This window comes from Manacus candei, unplaced genomic scaffold, assembly GCF_025592945.1.
Source record: "Manacus candei isolate 608988 ecotype Guabito, Panama unplaced genomic scaffold, ASM2559294v1 h1tg000115l, whole genome shotgun sequence".
In the NCBI taxonomy this organism is placed as follows: Eukaryota; Metazoa; Chordata; class Aves; order Passeriformes; family Pipridae; genus Manacus; species Manacus candei.
Window position 1 is genome coordinate 1,045,811 of NW_026138163.1, and position 17,179 is coordinate 1,062,989.

At 53.6% G+C, this 17,179-nt stretch overlaps 2 protein-coding genes and 1 pseudogene across 2 annotated transcripts in view; 1 reads left to right on the forward strand and 2 right to left on the reverse strand.

The window, feature by feature from the left end:
- The window catches only part of LOC127461896 (zinc finger protein 493-like), a 431,778-nt pseudogene that overhangs the window by 211,351 nt on the left and 203,248 nt on the right, over positions 1-17,179 (forward strand).
- The window catches only part of LOC127461897 (zinc finger protein 271-like), a 406,813-nt gene that overhangs the window by 193,382 nt on the left and 196,252 nt on the right, over positions 1-17,179 (reverse strand). Inside the window, exon 5 of the mRNA XM_051770094.1 lies at positions 3,485-3,979. Within this exon, the coding sequence (XP_051626054.1) occupies positions 3,485-3,979 (495 nt within the window). The remainder of the gene's footprint in view (positions 1-3,484; positions 3,980-17,179) is intronic.
- The window catches only part of LOC127461902 (olfactory receptor 14J1-like), an 88,980-nt gene continuing 83,440 nt past the window's right edge, over positions 11,640-17,179 (reverse strand). Inside the window, exon 6 of the mRNA XM_051770105.1 lies at positions 11,640-12,809. Coding sequence (XP_051626065.1) covers positions 11,786-12,787 — 1,002 coding nt within the window. The 5' untranslated portion in view covers positions 12,788-12,809 and the 3' untranslated portion in view covers positions 11,640-11,785. The remainder of the gene's footprint in view (positions 12,810-17,179) is intronic.

A 17,179-nucleotide genomic window follows, 5' to 3' on the forward strand; every position in this document is an offset into this window, starting at 1 on the left:
CCCCACCATGGTCCCAGTCAATCCCAGTTGTCCCACTGTAGATCCAGTCACTCCCAGTTGCTCCAAGTTGCCCCCGGTGTGGTCCAAGTCGCTCCCAGTGTGGTCACAGTCACCCCCAGTATGGCTGCAGACACTCCCAGTATATCCCAGTTGCTCTCAGCATGCTCGTAGTCATACCCAGTTACTTCCACTTGCCCCAGGATGGTTCCAGTTTCCATCAGGATGATCCCAGTCACTCCCAGTTTATGCCAGTTGCCTCCAGCATGCACCCTGTCACTCCCAGTTACTCCCAGTTGCTTCCAGCAGGATCCCAGTTGCTCCAGGGATGTTCCCAGTTGGCTTCCAACCTGGTCCCACTGGTTCCCAGTTCCCGCCTGCGTAGTTCCAGTCACTCCCAGTTTGATCCTGGTCCCTTACAGTCACTCCCACTATGATTCCAGTATGGTGCTGGTCACTCCCACTATGATCCCAGTCACTCCCAATAGGATCCCAGTTGCCCCCAAGGTGGTCCCAGTTGCTCCCAGCCCCCCCCTCCCAGATGATTCCTTTCACTCTCAGGGACTCCCAGTCTGAGTCCAGCATGGCCCCAGTCACTCCCAGTCACTCCCTGGAGGATGCCATTTGCCCTCTGCATGGTCCCACTTGATCCCAGTATGATCCCAGTATGAATCCAGTCACTCCCAGTATGATACCAGTAACTTCCAGACACTTCCAGTACAAAGCCAGTTTGATCCCACTCATCCCCAGTATGGCTGCAGTCCCTCTCACACACCCCCAGTATTATTGCAGTCATTCCCAGTAAGACCCCAGTATGACCCCAGCAGGGGCCCAGCTGCCCCCAATATGGTTCCAGTTGCTCCCAGTCACCCCTACTATGGTTCCAGTCACTCCCAGCCACTCCCTGTATATCCCAGTTGCCTCCAGCATTCTCCCAGTCAGTCCCAGTATGATCCCAGTCTCTCCTAGTAGGATTCAAGTTACCCCCTGCATGGTCCCAGTTGCTCTCAGTCACCCCACTGTAGTTCCAGTCCCTCCCAGTCCCTCCCAGTATGAGTCCAGTATGATCCCAGTGACCCTCTATATGGTGGCAGTCACACCCAGGATGAACCCAGACATTCCCTGTCACCCCCAGGATAAAACCATTTGCCCCCAGCAGGGTCCCACTTGCTCCCAGTCACCCAACTAGAGTTCCAGTCCCTCCCAGTAGGATCCCTGTCAGTCCCAGTCTCTCCCAGTATATCCCAGCTGACCTCAGCATGCTCCCAGTCACTCCCAGTACACTCCCAGGCAGTCCCAATATGATCCCACTCACTCCTGGTCTCTCCTAGTATATCCCAGTTGCCTCCAGTGTGGTCTCATTCACTCCTGAATGCTCCCAGTAGCTTCCAGCATGATCCCAGTTGCTCACAGCCACTCCCAGTCACACCCAGTGGGGTCCTAGTGCCTCCCAGTATGATCCCAGTCAATTCCAGCGTGATCCCACTTGCTCCCAGTATATCCCAGTTGCACCAACATGGTCCCAGCTGCCCTCAGAATGCTCCCAGTCACTCCCAGTATGACCCCAGCCACCTTCACTGTGGGCCCAGTTGCTTCCAATATGATCCCAGTTGTGCCCAGCATGGTCCCAGTCACTCCCATTTCCTCCCAGTGGGATCCTAGTAGCTCCCAGTTGCCCCTAGCATAGAACCAGTTGCTCCCAGTATGATCCTAGTCTGATCCAGTATGATCCCAGTACAATCACAGTTGCCACCAGTATGATACCAGTGACTTCTTGACACTTCCAGTAGGAAGCCAGTTTGATCCCACTCATCCCCAGTATGGCTGCAGTCCCTCTCACACACTCCCAGGATTATTGCAGTCACTCCCAGTATGATCCCAGTATGACCCCAGTAGGGGCCCAGCTGCTCCCAGTATGATCCCAGTTGCCCCCAGTGTGGTTCCAGTTGCTCCCAGTCACCTCTACTGTGGTTCCAGTCACTCCCAGTATATCCCAGTTGCCTCCAACGTGCTGCCAGGTGCTCCCAGTATGATCCCTGTTCCCCAGTTCTGGTCCCACTGGATCCAGTCGGGGTCTCGGTGTATCCCGGTGTCCCCCCGTCCCCCCACCCCGGTGTCACCCCCTTTTCTCTCCCCACAGAGCTCCTGAGCCGGCGGCGGCCGCAGCCCCTCCCCAGGGCCTCGGGCCCAGCCTGGACCCCCCTGTCCCTGTGAGGATTTTGGGGGGTCGTGTGTCCCCCCCTCCCCTGCTGTCACTCTGCCTCCGCCCAGCTGCTCCCAGTGATCCCAGGAAAGCTTCCCAATTCTCCCCAGTCCCGGTTATTGGGGGGGCAGTGGGGGAGGAGCTTGGGGGGATCCCAAGGGGTGGAGCCGAGTTTGGGGGGGGGCAGAACCAGCCCCGGGACGGATCGGGAATGGGGACCCCCCTTTTTTCCCCCCTGCGTCAACCCCTCTGGGAGGGTCTTGGTGGGGCACCTGCCCCTTAAAAGGCACCCAACTCACCCAAAAAGGTGCTGGGACCTCCCTAAATCTCCCCACAGGCCCCAGAGAACCCCCCAAAAACGCACAAAGCCCACCCAGGACCCAACCTAACCCCTTTTTTTTGGGGTACTGGGACCTGAAACTGAGTTGGAGGAAGCTCAGGATTGGGGGGATGATGTGGATGATGTGAGAGAAGGGAAAAATGGGAGCTGGGACCCCCAGAGTAATCCGGGAGGGGGGGGGGGGGGTGGGAACTGAGGAGACTATGGAAAAGTGGAAGGAACAGGGAGAAAGGTGGAAAAGGGGGGCTGGTAGGGCAGATGGTCCCATGGGGGTCTTTGGGCACAGGGGGGTTAGCAAAGGGGGGTGGCCCCCTGAGCTCCCAACTTCCTGTGGGGTGCTGGGGGCTGCTGGATCCAATCTCAGCCTTGGATCATGCCAACAGTTTCAGTTTAGAGGAATTACAGAGGTGTGACTGAACCACTTTTGTTCCCCAGGTTTTAAAAATGGTAAATCAGATCTATTGATAGAAATGAATTTATTTAGGGTTACAAATGATCAGACAAAAGATCTTCATCACAACTATTTACTGCACAACAGAAACACTAAAACTACCAGGAGAACAGCATAAGATAGGACAGTGCTCTACACTAAAGCAATTGTTGAAGCAATTCTACTAAAGCTGGCACAAAAAAAATAATTCTTATATAAGAGATGGATGGAACTCCCCCAGACCAACGCTGGTGGGGAGATCTCTGCTCTCAACCTCCAGCAGTGACTCTGGGGGGGTCCCCAACCAGGGTAGGAATCTCCACACACCCCTCCAAGAAGGGTTCTGTTGGAAGAACCTACCCCTGGGAAGGGGAACGGGCCCTTTGTGGTCAAAAGGGATGGACTGACAGTCACTGGACTCCAGGGGTTGCCTCCCCATCAGGGGGTTCATTCAGGGTGGAAGCAGCGGCCGAAAGTCTTCCCGCAGTCGGAGCACTGGTGGGGCTTCCCTTACTGGTGGGTCCGTTGGTGTCTGGTCAAGTTAGAGCTGTGGGTGAAGCTCTTCCCACACTTGTAGGGCCTCTCCCCGGTGTGGATGCGCCGGTGGGTGACGAGGGTGGAGTTCTGGTTGAAGCCCTTCCCACAGTCGGTGCAGTGGAAGGGCCTCTCATCCGTGTGCGTCCGCTCATGCCTGAGGAGATTCCAGCTGGTCTGAAACCTCTTCCCACATTCCCCACACGTGTAGGGCCGTTTCCCACTGTGGATGTCCTGGTGTCGGATCAGATGGGAGCTCTGCCTGAAGCTCTTTCCACATTCCCAACACGTGTAAGGACGTTCCCCAGTGTGGATGTGCTGGTGTTTGCAAAGGTTGGAGCTGTCACTGAAGCTCTTCCCACATTCCCCACACGTGTAAGGACGTTCCCCAGTGGGGATATGCTGGTGGGTAAGGAGGCTGGTGATCCACCTAAAGCTCTTCCCACATTCCAAGCACTGGAAGGGTTTCTCCCTGCTGGGAGGCTGCTCAGGGACCACCAGGTCAGAGCTCCCCCTCAAGCTCCGGCCGCCTTCCCGGCACAGGCTGGCTCTTTCCTCCTCAGAGCACCCTGGGCTGGCTTTGGAGCCCTCCTGCGGGGGGATCTCTGGCCCTTTTCCTCCCCGCTGCCTTCCTGCGCCGGGGAGCCCTTCAAAACGGCCTCTCTCACCAGGGTCTCACGGGGCGATTTGTCCTCCGGGCTCTCCGTCCTCAGCTCGGGGCCTGGGGCAGGAAGCAAGAAGGACAGGCAGGGGATTTGCCTCCGGCCCACAGGGAAGGCCAAGGACATCCCCCCAACTCCGGCCCCGGCAGGACGGCGGCGCCAGCGGGGTTGTCCTGCAGCCGGGGCCATGCTGGGCTGACAGAGCCAGCACAACACCCGCCCAAAGGGACACTGACTTCCTCCTCACCTGCCTGGGGGGCCCAAGGCATCTTCCTCTTCCTCGCAGCCTCCTCCTCCATCCGCCCAAGCTTTGGGAAGGACAAATCCTGATGGGGGGAAAACAAGGGCTGAGCGCGTTGGCTTGGGGGGTCCTCCTGCCCAAGTCCATCTCTAGAACTCACCGGGCATCCTGTGTCCATAAAAACCTCCAAAACACCAAGACTCAGCCCAGAAAACCCCAAATCATCGAGATTCAGGTAAAAGTCTATAAGAAATAGTGAGAAGACTCCTGCCCCCCCAAACTGAAAAAAGTTGAGATTCACCTAAAAAATACTCTAAAATATGAAGATTAGCCCAAAAAAAATTCTCCTAAGATTTTCTCTTCTCTGGTTTCCCCCCTCTAGGGTTCAGAGAGTCTCCCCTGTCTGGGATGCTGGAGGTTCTACCTAGAGATGCTGGGAGTGCTGGGGGTCCCAAGGCTCCCTTCTCCTCTGATTCTCGCCTTCGGGATGCCGCATTCCCAGAAATTCCCCCTCTCCAGGTTCTCCACTTTGTTGTCCTAGGGGATCCCAGGGGTCCCCACTGTCCAGGCTTCCCCTTCTCCGTGCCCCCCCTCTCCAGGCTCTCAGGGCTCTCGAAGCTCCTCCCTATCTCCAGCCTCCCTCGCTCTCCAGGGATCAAGGCATGGGGACACCGAGGCACCCCCACGGCAACCCCGCTCCCGCTCTCCCCACTCCCCTCAGCCACCCCTCCCACCCCCAAGTTAACCAGCAGGGGAAATGAACTCAACTCAAAGGAGAGATTATAAGTCAGAATAACAAATTATTAAAATAATACAATAAGTACAATTATACAAACTAACAATTGGTCTTAACCCACAAAACCCAAATGTATAACCCAGCACCCTGGGGCATGAACAAAGTGGTGTTCCTTGCCCCCCCCCCCCCCCCTTGAGTCCAAAGTAAAGGGAGAAGGGAAAAAACCTGCTGGTGGGAGAGCTGCTGCAGTCTGGTCAAAAGTGGTGATTGCAGTCCAGTTGAGGGTGGTGGTCTCAGTCTGGTTGAGGGCGATGAGCTGCAGTCTTCCTCTCCTCTGGATCCCACGAGTGGTAGAAAAGTTCTGAAACTCCAGGTTTATATATTCTCCAGTTCAGGCAGGAATGGTCAATCCTTCCCTCAGAGCGGGGAATTCCATAAAAGGAATGGTCAATCCTTCCCTCAGAGTGGGGAATTCCATAAAAGGGTATGAGGATGCTCAGAGCAGGGAATTCCATAAAAGGGTATGAGGAAAGGAACATCCCCCCACAGGCAGGCCCTCCCCCCCCCCCCCTTGACAAGAGTTTCTGGGAAATGGCATGGAGGGCCATAGAATACACAGGTTTGGGCTATACCTATCCAGTGATGAATCGGTCCCAGTTGTTCTAACTAGGACACCACTGCTCTAATTCCAAGCCAGAAAAAGCCCAAACCCAGAACTCCAGACTCTTATTTGTCCTCTAATGCCCACCCCAATCCCAAACCTGTATTACCAGTATGAAAAGCCAAGCTTTAATCCTAACCCAGCCTAAAAATCTCTTCCCCTAATCATGAACCAGACACTGCCAGCAGAACAACAAACCTCCCAAAGTTCTGCCTGATCCCCACCGTGAGCTCTAAACCCCAAACCCTGACCATTAAGCACCCCCACAGCCCTTGGGAGCAGGGCAAGGACCTGGAGGGCCCAGAGCAGGCCCAGGGGGTTGGCAGAGGAATGGGAGGTGACCTGGATCTGCTCAACTCTGCAGTGACCCCCAGGAGAAGGGCCTGGGCTCTGGCAGGGATGTCCTGTGGCACAGGGGCTCAGGATCTAAGTTCAGAAGGCCAAGTGCACATGGCAACAGCCAGAGCTGGTGCAGAGACATCAGGGAGGGTCTAGAAATGCTGCTGGGAGGGGGTGGGAAAGCAGGAGGGGTGTGTGCAGCCTGCAAGGCCAGAGCAGCAGCAGGGCCAGGGCAGGACAGCCTGCAGGAGAGATGGCCAAGGGCTCTGGCAGGGCTGCAAGGCCCAAAGGCACCCAGGCCTTTGTCCCCTTGCCTCTGGCAGCTGCCTCTGCCACTCAGGCCACCACAAGACACTTGCCTGGCAGCTTCTGCACTTGGGTTCTGCCTCGCCCCTCCCTCAGGAGCCTGGCAGGGGTTGCCCAGTTTTGGGCCTTTGTTGTTCCTCCCCCTCCCATCCCAGTGCCCCCCAAACAGCCCTGAGCCAGCCGGGAGGGACAGGATCTGCTGGGCCAGGGCCTGGGGCTCAGGCCTTGGCCTTTGTGCTCCACAAAACCAAGGCAGGCTTTGCTCAGCATTGCAGGGGCCTGCCCAGAGCCTTTGTCTGCCTGCACTCCTGGCCTCCAAGGAGCTGCTCCAAGGAGTCCCTGGGGAGGCTTTGGCAGTGCCTGCCCTCAGTGGGGCCCAGCAATGCTTCAAGGCACTTGCACTTTGGCTTCTGACTTCTTCAGCAGCTGCTTCAATCTTCTCTCAGTACCTCAGGATCATGGGCTGGGCTGCAAACACACCCTGGGGCTCATTAAAATGCAGAAATCCCTCAGGATCTCTTTGTCTTCCTTTAATTGTCTTCAAAGCAGTTTCAAAACAATTCTTCGAAGTTTGTCCTTTTTTTGCTTTATTTCAATGATGGCTATTTTTTAGTTCAGAGAAGAGGTGATAGAAGTGTTCTCCAAGTGATCTTGATGCTGAGTGTCTCCTCAGGAGATCCACACTGACCCTGGATGATCAACCTTGCTCCTCACCCCCCAACCTCACCAGTTCTGACATGGCCCATCTTGGACTGACAGCTGATGCAACTCCAAACACACTGTGGGACCATTAAAACACAGGAAAAGAAATTATTTCCCTTTCTTTTAATTGTCTTCAAGTCATCAAGATTTCTACAGCTAATTGGAGTTGTTTTGTAGTTTAGCTAAGGAGGAAGATTTTAAAGTGAACATCATGAAAAAAATATATTTTTTGATGAAAGAGAATGATTTACACAGAGCCTTGGGTCAGGGTGCAAAGGATTTGGATCCAGAGATTAGGAGACAAAAGACATTAGTAGCACTTAATCATTGACCTATTGAACAATTATCAAGTGATTCAATAGCATTTGCTACAATTTAAACAGTGACTGAATTATAGATTCACAATAACAATTCACACCACAGTCAATTCACACCCACACCCAGGCAGAGATGTGTGGACACATCAAGAGCTGGGGGTGGAAAGGTCCCTCTCCCAAATTCTCCTTGTTGTCAGGGAAACACTGCCCCAAATCCCTTTGTGTTTGCCACCAGACAAGGGTCCCAGCTGGAGGAGTGTTTGTTGAGGGGGATCAGAATTGTCCTGGGCATCAGGGAGGGTCTTTGGAGTGTTGCAAACTGGAGGGTTCCCGAGCTGGGAGAGGCTGCCAGAGGTGTCCCACTGAGAGGGAGGTGCTGGGGAGCTGCCAGGGCCTCCCTCAGCCCCGCTGGTTGTGGGCTCCCAAGGGGACTGGCTTTAGTGATCTGCTGAATTTCCATCCTCGTGTCAGTATAGACTGGTGTTTCCAAACTATTTGGGAATTGTATCCAAACTGTTCCATGGGAATTGTATCCAAACTGTTCCATTTGGGCTGTGATTCAGTCAGGGAATATTCCAACGCTTTCATGGGATGACTGATTATCCTGTGTTCCCCAGATGTTCCACTCTGGATTGTTCCCACCTTTATCATCCAGGAGCACCTGGTCCAGTCCAGGGGCTCTTCATTGCTCAGCTGGTTTGGTCAAGGCTTCTCAGGAGCTCCTGAGATCATACCTGTAAGAAGGATGGGCAAAGACTTAATTGTAATAAGACAAGTGATAATGGTTTTCAACTGAAAAAGAGCAGATTTGAACTAGATAGAAGGAAGAAATTTTTTACGCTGAGGGTGGTGAATCACTGGCATGAGTCACCCAGAGAGGTCATAGAAGCCCCAGCCTTGGAAACATTCAAGGCCAGCTTAGAAAGGGCTCTGAGCAACCTGATCTAGTTGAACATGTCCCTGTTCATTGGACTAGATGACCGAAAAAGGTCCCATCTGACTCAGACTATTTAGGATTCTATAGTTCTTTCCTACAGAGCCAAGGCTGACAAGGATCATCCAGGTTTCAGACCCAGTTGAGCATCCCCTTTGATGGCCCAGCTGGCAGCTCTGCTAAAAAGCTGCTGCAAAGAACCTGCAAACCTAAAGGAGCTTTTGTGCTGGGCTGAGCTGTGGCTCTCAGGGCTGGGGGTTGGCTTTTGGCTGCCAGGTGCCCACCAGGGCTCTCTCTCACTCCTTCTTCTCCACTCCCCTTGGTGCCTGCAGGGTTGTTTCTCCCCCATTTCTCTCACTCCTCTCTGGGTTACAGCACCCTGGATTTTATCCTTTCTCCAAAGGGTGATCACAGAGGTGCCTCTGGAATTGCTTTTTGGCTCAGCTTTGGGCACTGGCTGTTCCATTTTGGAGCCACCTGAAACTGGCTCTCTCTGACACAGAGTCAACTCCTGATCTCCTCTTCCCTAAGGGAAACCTGCAGCCCCCTCATTGCTATCAAACCTGATCCACAGGGTCACTCAAGTGCCCAGGAATACAGGAGGTCATTGATCCCATTATTCCTCAGGCTGGTTAAACAAGACTTTGTCCTCTTCCTGTCCCTGACTGCAGGTTCTTTCTGTCAGAGCAGAGCTGGGCTGGACCTCAGCTGTGCTTTGCTCCAGAGCCTGATGGGGTGGGGGCAGATGGCAATGGGAGAGTTGGGTTGGACTGGATGATCCTTGTGGGTCCCTTCCAACTCAGCATATTCTGTCGTTCTGTGTTTGTTTGGGTTTGGTTTGGTTGGGTTTGGTCTTTTTGCCCCCCTTTTGAACTGCTTTTCCTCTGACCCATGAGTTTTTTCTTCATTGTCCTGGACCTTCCTGGGCACCTGATGGCAGGACAAGTTTCTGCAACTCACTCATCTTGACCACATTTTTTGTACAAGTCACCATTAACTAGACGAGGTTTCTCACAGACTCGCTGCAACTTGGCATCATCCACAAAGGAGTGGAAAGTGCATTTCATCCCATCACCCAGAGACATTATAAAGATGTTCCATAGCAATGGTCAAGGGCTGGTCCCTGATGGATGTCACCTGGGAGTTGCTGCCAAGAGGAATTTGTGCCATGACTTTTGACCCTCATCAGTCATTCAACTTCCCACTCACCACATGTTTCACTTCTCCAGTCCAGCTGTAACCAGTCTGGCTCTAAGGAGACTACAGGAGACCATGTCAAAGGCCTTGATAAAGTCTGGGCACACAGCATCCCCTTCTTTTCCATCCCACAGGGGTTCTGCAATCCCTGCCTTGTCCTTCCCATACCTGGCAGTGGCTGCAGGAGGACTTGCCCTATCCCCTTCCCTGCTGAGCCTGAGCAGTCTGGAACTCTGCCAACCCTCCTTGCTGCCCTGTTTGCAGACTGGTTCTGTGTCTGCCTTTGCCAAGGCCCCAGGAAGCTCTGGGATGGCTCTGGCCTTTCCAAGTCTTTGGGAGAGGTCTCCCAGTGACACTGCCCAGCCTTCTCAATATCCCTGACACCAAAACATTTTCTATTCCAGTTTATGGCTCAGGACACAACACATATTCTCATGGCTCTTCAAGAGAAAATTAGAAGTGGTTTCATTATAGAGGTCAACTGGTGGAGCAGCCCAGTCTGGTCTGGCCCCACAGCAGTGCCCAGCCCAGGGTGCTGCAGAGCTCTGGGCACTCCCCCCACAGCCCCAGCCCCTCTGAAGGGCACAGCAGCTCCTGGGGCACACAGAGGAGTCTCAGCATCCCCATCAGCTCAGGGGCTGGACACTCAGCATGGCAGGAGGAAATGGAGGTCAGGGAAACTGCAGGAGCCCTGGTGTCACCTGCAGGAGATGCCCAGCACAGCCTGACTGTGCCCCTCAGTGCCAGCCCCTCTGCCCAGCCCAGCCCAGAGTCCTGGCCCAGGGACAGAGCAGCCTATCCCCAGGGGGGCTGCAGAAAGAGGTTTCTCTGTGTCAGGGATTCCTCTCTGCAGGCCCAGAAATGCTGCCTTGCTCTTCTGCAGGGACATCCCTTTGCCCAGGTCAGTGTGTCCAGGCTGCCTTGGCCAGTTGCAGATCCCAGCCTGGGATCCCTGCAGGGCCCTGAGCTGGAGGTGCTGCTCTGCAGAGTGTGGGGCTGTGGTACCCTGGGCTGACCCTGCACTGGCCATGCTGGTCAGGGTGGGGAGCAGACCCAGCAGGATGGGGATCACTCCTCTCCACCCTCTGCCATAGTCCTGGAAGGCTCAGTAGCCAAGAACAAGGCTGGGCAGGTGAGACAAGTCGCTCACCAGAGTCCTCTCTCTGTTCCTGCTGCGGCCCCTGGGGTTGCAGAACTCTCCTTTACCAGTTCACAGGCAGATTTAGTACTTGATCTCTGGGTGACTCCACCCTGGGCAGGATTCTGCTCCAGGGTTCCATTCCCTGCTGACTGGATGGGACAGGCTGTCCCTGCAGATCCTCTGTGCTCTCCTGCACTTCCTGAGTTCCTACAGACAAGTCCTCACCTACCATGAGAGCCCTCACAAGCTGCAGAGCCCCAGGCAGGTGACGTGGAGACCATTTGCCACTGGCCACCAGCACAGAACATCTGAACCAGCCCTCAGTCCCTCAAGTACCCCAGTGAGTCACTTCTCTCACTGCAGGGACTGAATGGGGAAACAAGCAAAGAAATGAGACTTTGGAGAGTCTATTCCTTGGCCTTGTTCTTTACAACAACCTTTCAAAAAGAACAAAGTCTTCAGGAACTGCCCAGAGGGATCCCCTTTCATGATGGAAATGATGTCAAGGAGCCCAGCTCTGTGCCAGCAGTGCCCAGGGCCTGTCCCTGCCCATGGTCACAGGACTGACACACAGCAGTGACTGAGCTGCCAGAGCACTCAGGCCTTGGGCAAGGAGCAGAAAGGAGAGGGAGGCAGTGGAAAAACAGCATCTCTGAAAAGGCCAAGAGCTGCTGCTCCCTGGCAGTGCTCCTGTACCAGGACTCTTTACCCCTTCTCCTCTGCACACAGACACTGCCCTCCAGCTTCAGGGAAGTTGTTGGAGGGAGAATCTGGAAAAATAAATTGAAGTCCTTTATTACACTCAGAGATTGTGATTCCTCATGTACAGAATAACAAAGGCAGGATGTTTGACAAAGAAGTGGCTGCAGAAACTTTTACTTTGTTTAAATGCACACAGAGAATGATCCCTCATTTAAACAATTGTGGGTCAAAACAAAGAGTTAGAGAGTGAATTAGGTATGAGATGGAGAATAAATTTCTGTGTTAACAACATTTAACGAGAAAAAAATGTAGGAAACGGCCCCCACCACCACTCTCAAAAGCTTTAGAAAGCAGGCTGGGTCAGTAAATGGTTACACAATGAGTGTTGCGCAGAAGAAAAAAGGCAGGTTGTTGCTCTTGAAAAACATCCAGTCATCATTTTCCTCAAGGCATCCTTGAGCTCCTGGTTCCTCAGGCTGTAGATGAGGGGGTTCAGTGCTGGAGGCACCACTGAGTACATAACTGCCACCACCAGGTCCAGGGATGGGGAGGAGATGGAGGGGGGCTTCAGGTCGGAAAATGTGGCAGTGCTGATAAACAGGGAGAGCACGGCCAGGTGAGGGAGGCACGTGGAAAAGGCTTTATGCCTTCCCTTCTGAGAGGGGATCCTCAGCACAGCCCTGAAGATCTGCACATAGGAGAAAACAATGAAAATGAAACAACCAAATCCTAAAGTGACACTAACCCCAATGAGCCCAATTTCCCTGAGGTAGCCTGAGTGTGAGCAAGAGAGCTTGAGGATGTGTGGGATTTCACAGAAGAACTGGCCCAGGGCATTGCCCTGGCACAGGGGCAGGGAAAATGTATTGGCTGTGTGCAGCAGAGAATAGAGAAAGCCAGTGGCCCAGGCAGCTGCTGCCATGTGGGCACAAGCTCTGCTGCCCAGGAGGGTCCCGTAGTGCAGGGGTTTGCAGATGGCAACGTAGCGGTCATAGCACATGATGGTGAGGAGGGAAAACTCTGCTAACATGAAGAAATAAAAGAAAAAGGCCTGTGCAGCACATCCCATGTAAGAGATGGTTGTGGTGTCCCAGAGGGAATTGTGCATGGCTTTGGGGACAGTGGTGCAGATGCAGCCCAGGTCTGTGAGGGAGAGGTTGAGCAGGAAGAAGCCCATGGGGGTGTGCAGGTGGTGGTCACAGGCTACGGCGCTGAGGATGAGGCCGTTGGCCAGGAGGGCAGCCAGGGAGATGGCCAGGAAGAGCCAGAAGTGCAGGAGCTGCAGCTCCCTCCTGTCTGCAAATGCCAGGAGGAGGAACTGGGTGAGGGAGCTGCTGTTGGACATTTGCTGTTCCTTAGGACAGGGTCTGTTCAGAAAAGGAAAAGACAGGGAACAATTAGGAGATACCCCTCTCAGCAAAGATACTCCATCTTTCATAGTAATCCCCCCAAACCATTTGTATTTCCCTTATGCTGGCTCAGAGTGGTGTGAGCAGCAAGAGTTCTGCCCATGTGCTGCAAAGGGCTCAGCTTTGCTCTGCTGCAGTGGCAACATGGAGCTGGTTTGTGACAGCTCTGATGATCACAAGGGATGTCAGATGTAAACCACCTTTAATAGAAAAGCTCCATTTCTGACCCTCTTACTCACAAGAGTGTGCTCTGCAGAGCAGAGGTTTCTATTGTCTTTAGAATAATTCTTCTGGTAGATATGTTCCACCATTAAATCTGCAGAGTGTTCTTTTTAGGAGTAAAAATTCTCATTTTTATTGCTGAAAATGTAAAGAATCTTTAGAAAAGACAAGAGACAAAAGGGCTCAGCTCTCTGTGGTTTCAAGCAGAGCCAGGAGAGCTGCAGAGTTCTTTAGCCTGTTTCCCATCTGCCCTGCTCTTTACCTTGTGCTTCATTCACTTTGATTTCACACAAACAAATATTAAAAAGCACACCCCCAAATACATGTGCAGTGATGAGAGCAGGACAATGTTGTTTCCAAGCTCAGCTCTGTGAAGTGTCCCCTGTGCCAGCCCAGAGGTGCAGCTGTGCTGGACAGAGCAGGACAGGAGCCCTCCTGCAGAGAAGCCAAGGGTTGGCACAGGAGAGTGCCCACCCCCAAGGGAAGGCTCAGCACTGCCCAGGATCCTGTGCTCATTTCTGATCCTGCCTGAAATATTCATCTCCGAGAGGAAAACAGTTTGAATTTCAGTGCAGCCTCCAGAACTGAGAGAACAATGTCTCTGCTACAATGCCTAAGCAGGAAACTACCAGCAGGACAAACTCCTTTCCTGTAGCCCCTGTCTTTTCTGAGCTTTGCAAAAAATTCTGCATTAAATATAGTGTAGTGATCTGGAGCTGTGAGCAGGTCTGACCCTGCAACACTGAGACATGGAAAAGATCCTCCCTCAGCTGCCAGGTTTGCCCCTTGCCCACAGCTCTTCTGCCCCAGCCCTGGCAGCAGCTCCCCGGGCTGGCTGAGAGCTGCCCCTGGCAGGCAGCAGAGTCCCTGCCCAGCACAGTGCCCTGGGCTGCAGGACCCTGCTCTGCTCCACAGCCCTGGGCACCCCTGGCTGCACCCCCAGCTTCACAGCTCTTCCAAAGTGCCCCAAAACAGCCCCTGCTCACCCATCCCATCAGCTGGGGCTGGGCCAGCTTTAGGAGATGCCTCCAGGAGCTGCCCCTGCACTGCCCTGCAGCCACAGACTCACCGTGTGCACCCTGCCAAGGTTCCTCCTGCAGGGAGCTCTCAACCCTCCTGCCAGTGCTGAGCCCCTTGAAGCTGTGTCTGTGCCCTGCTGGTGTCCCTGAGCTGCCCTGACAGTGCCCTCAGCCCTGCTGGGCTGTGCAGAGGAGCTGCTCACCAGCAGAGCTGTCTCTTTGAAGCTCTTCTTGCTTGCCAGGAGCTCCCTGTGTGCCAGGAGCCCGGCCCAGCTCAGCAGCACAGCAACAGCCCCAGGCATTTCATGACCCTCAGGGGGGTTAGGTGTTGTTTATGTGAGATTCACTTCCTGAGAGTAAGTTCAAACAACTTCTCAAAGTGAGATTGAAGCACTGAAGTTTCTTGTAATGCTAATGAGTCTCCCACTGGGGGACACAACTGAGAACATGTTCCCAGGTTCCAGTTAGAGCGGAAAACTGCAGACAGTGATGACAAGGATGGACAATCAAGGGAAAGGTGGCTCTGATGCTGAATAAACCTTGACTTGTTTTCCTTAATCCAAAGGGTCAAGCCCTGACCCCCAGCCCCTGGGAAGGCAGATCCTGTCCCTGCCTCATTCCTCAGGGCTCTTCCTGGGGCACTGGGATGTGGGATGTGCAATGCCAAGGGCAGGACCATGGGGTGGCACCTGCCAGGCTGCTGAGCAGGGACAAGGAGGCCATGAGGCCCCAGGGCTGCAAGGGCCACTCCCCTCCTCCTGGCATCAGGGGCACAGACAGCAGCCATGGCCAAAGGCCTGCAGAAGGTGGTTCTGTCAGGGCCTTTCAGCTTCTCCCCATGCCTGTCTCCTCTCCAGCCCAGGCTGTCCTACGGTGTCCATGCCCTGCCCCTTTCCCTGCAGGCTGTCGTCATCCCCCCGGCTGCCCCACCTGGCTGGCACCTTCCTGCACTGACATCTCTGCGTCCTCCCTGGCTCTCCCTGCACACACAAAGCCTTGGGCCCATCCAGACTCCTCCTGGGTGACGTGTTGCAGCCCAATGTTTTCCATGGAGTGAAATTCCTTTTTCCTCATGTCCACTCAGGACCTCCCCAGCTGCACTTGGCATTAATTCTTTCTTTCTCATGCTCTTTTCTGCTACAACAAAAGGATCCACCATCTCTAAATCCTCCCTTCAAGCCCTCTCAGGGCTGTCCTGTACTGCCCTCAGTCTCCACACCATTGAGGCCGCAGCTCCTTAGCCCCTCTCTAGTGCTCATGTGCTTGAGACCTTTAAAGCCCATCTTGGGAGATCTCGGGGCACTCACCAATGTTTTTGCAGATGAAAATGTCCTGCTCATAGTCTAAGGAAATCACAGTTGCCATGACAACCAGCATACATTCCCATTGCTATGGTCAGTTACCATGGCAAATAGAATACATTCCCATTGCCACAGTCAGTTACCATGGCAACCATAATACGTTCCCATTGCTACAGTCATTTACTGTGGCAACCAGCATACATTCCAATTGCTATGCTTAGTTACCATAGCAACCATCACACATTCCCATTGCTACAGTTGGTGACCATGGCAACCATCATACATTCCCATTGCTATGGTGAGTTACCATGGCAACCATCATACAGTCGCATTGATACGGTCAGTGACCATGGCAACCAGCATACATTCCCACTGCTATGGTCAGTTACCATGGCAACCAGCATATGTTCTCATTACCACAGTCAGTTACCACAGTAACTACCATACTTTCCCATTGCTAAGGTCAGTTACTATGGCAACCATCACACATTCCCATTGTTACAGTCAGTTACCACGGCAACGATAATACATTCCCACTGGTATGCTTGGTTACCATGGCAACCAGCATACATTCCCATTGCCATGGTCAGTTACCACGGCAACCAGCATACATTGCCATTGGTACAGTCAGTTACCATGGTAACCATATACATTCCCGTTTCTACGGTCAGTTACAATGACAAACATCATACAGTCCTATTGCTACACACAGGTACCATGGCAACCATCACACATGATGTATGCTCAACCAGCATACATTTCCATTGTTACAGTCAGTTACCATGGCAAACATCAGACATTTCCATTGTTATGGGCAGTTACCATGGCAACCAGCACACATTCCCATTGTTACAGTCGGTTACCATGGTAACCATCATACTTCCCTGTAGTGGTTTGGATCTTGTTTTCCCCCAGAGGCTAAGAAAAGTGGTTGACCCCAAGGGGTGGAAACCCCTGGAAGTTTTGGAGTTCTGCCCAATGGGCGCTCCTGCAAAAATGTCAACATCCCACAGGCTCACCAGAAGAGATGAGTTGTAGTTTTTGTTGTTGGGAAGAGGTGGCCATGTTGTAGAGCCACGAGGAAGGGGCTCTGAGCCCCTCAGGGCCTCTGGGCCCTCCCAGCCCCCAGCTGGGGGGGGCCTGCAGGGACCTGGAACAGCATAAAGCTGGGCTAGGTGCCTGTAGTTACGCCGGGAGATGTTTTCTCCATGGGCGCAGAACAGCAGCCGGCACTGACCAGAGAAACGGTGGCAGAGAGCCAGGAGAGAGATAAGGACCTGAACCGGAGAAGTAACAGAGACATGCAGTACCAGAGAAAGGACTCCTGGAAGGAGAGCCGGGAAAAAGAGAGCCAGCAGCTGAGAGACAGAGTTCTGGGGGTAAGACTGTACCAGCCCCCCAAAACTCCTTTGAGATCCCTCTGAGAAAAGAGGGAGATGGACTCCTATTTAGGAGAAGAGTTTTAGACATGCAGCACCGGAGAGAGAGGAGCTAAGAAGCTCAATAGACGTCCCGGAGCTGGACTGGGATGGCCAGAGGAATGCGGGGGGAGTTGACCTTGGCTTCCCCCCCCTTGCACTGCTGCCACGGTGGCAGCCTGAGAGACAGGGCACAGAGGCCCTGCAAGGAGCTGAGTCTCCTGGAGATACCAGACCGTCACGAAGACCCCCCTGTGTCTTTGTGATATGACGTGGTGATACGACCTTGTCTGGGGTTACGAAGCCCACGGAAGACCCCTCGGTTGGAGGCGATGGGGCCGAGAGAGAGGCTTGGATACCTCCCTCGT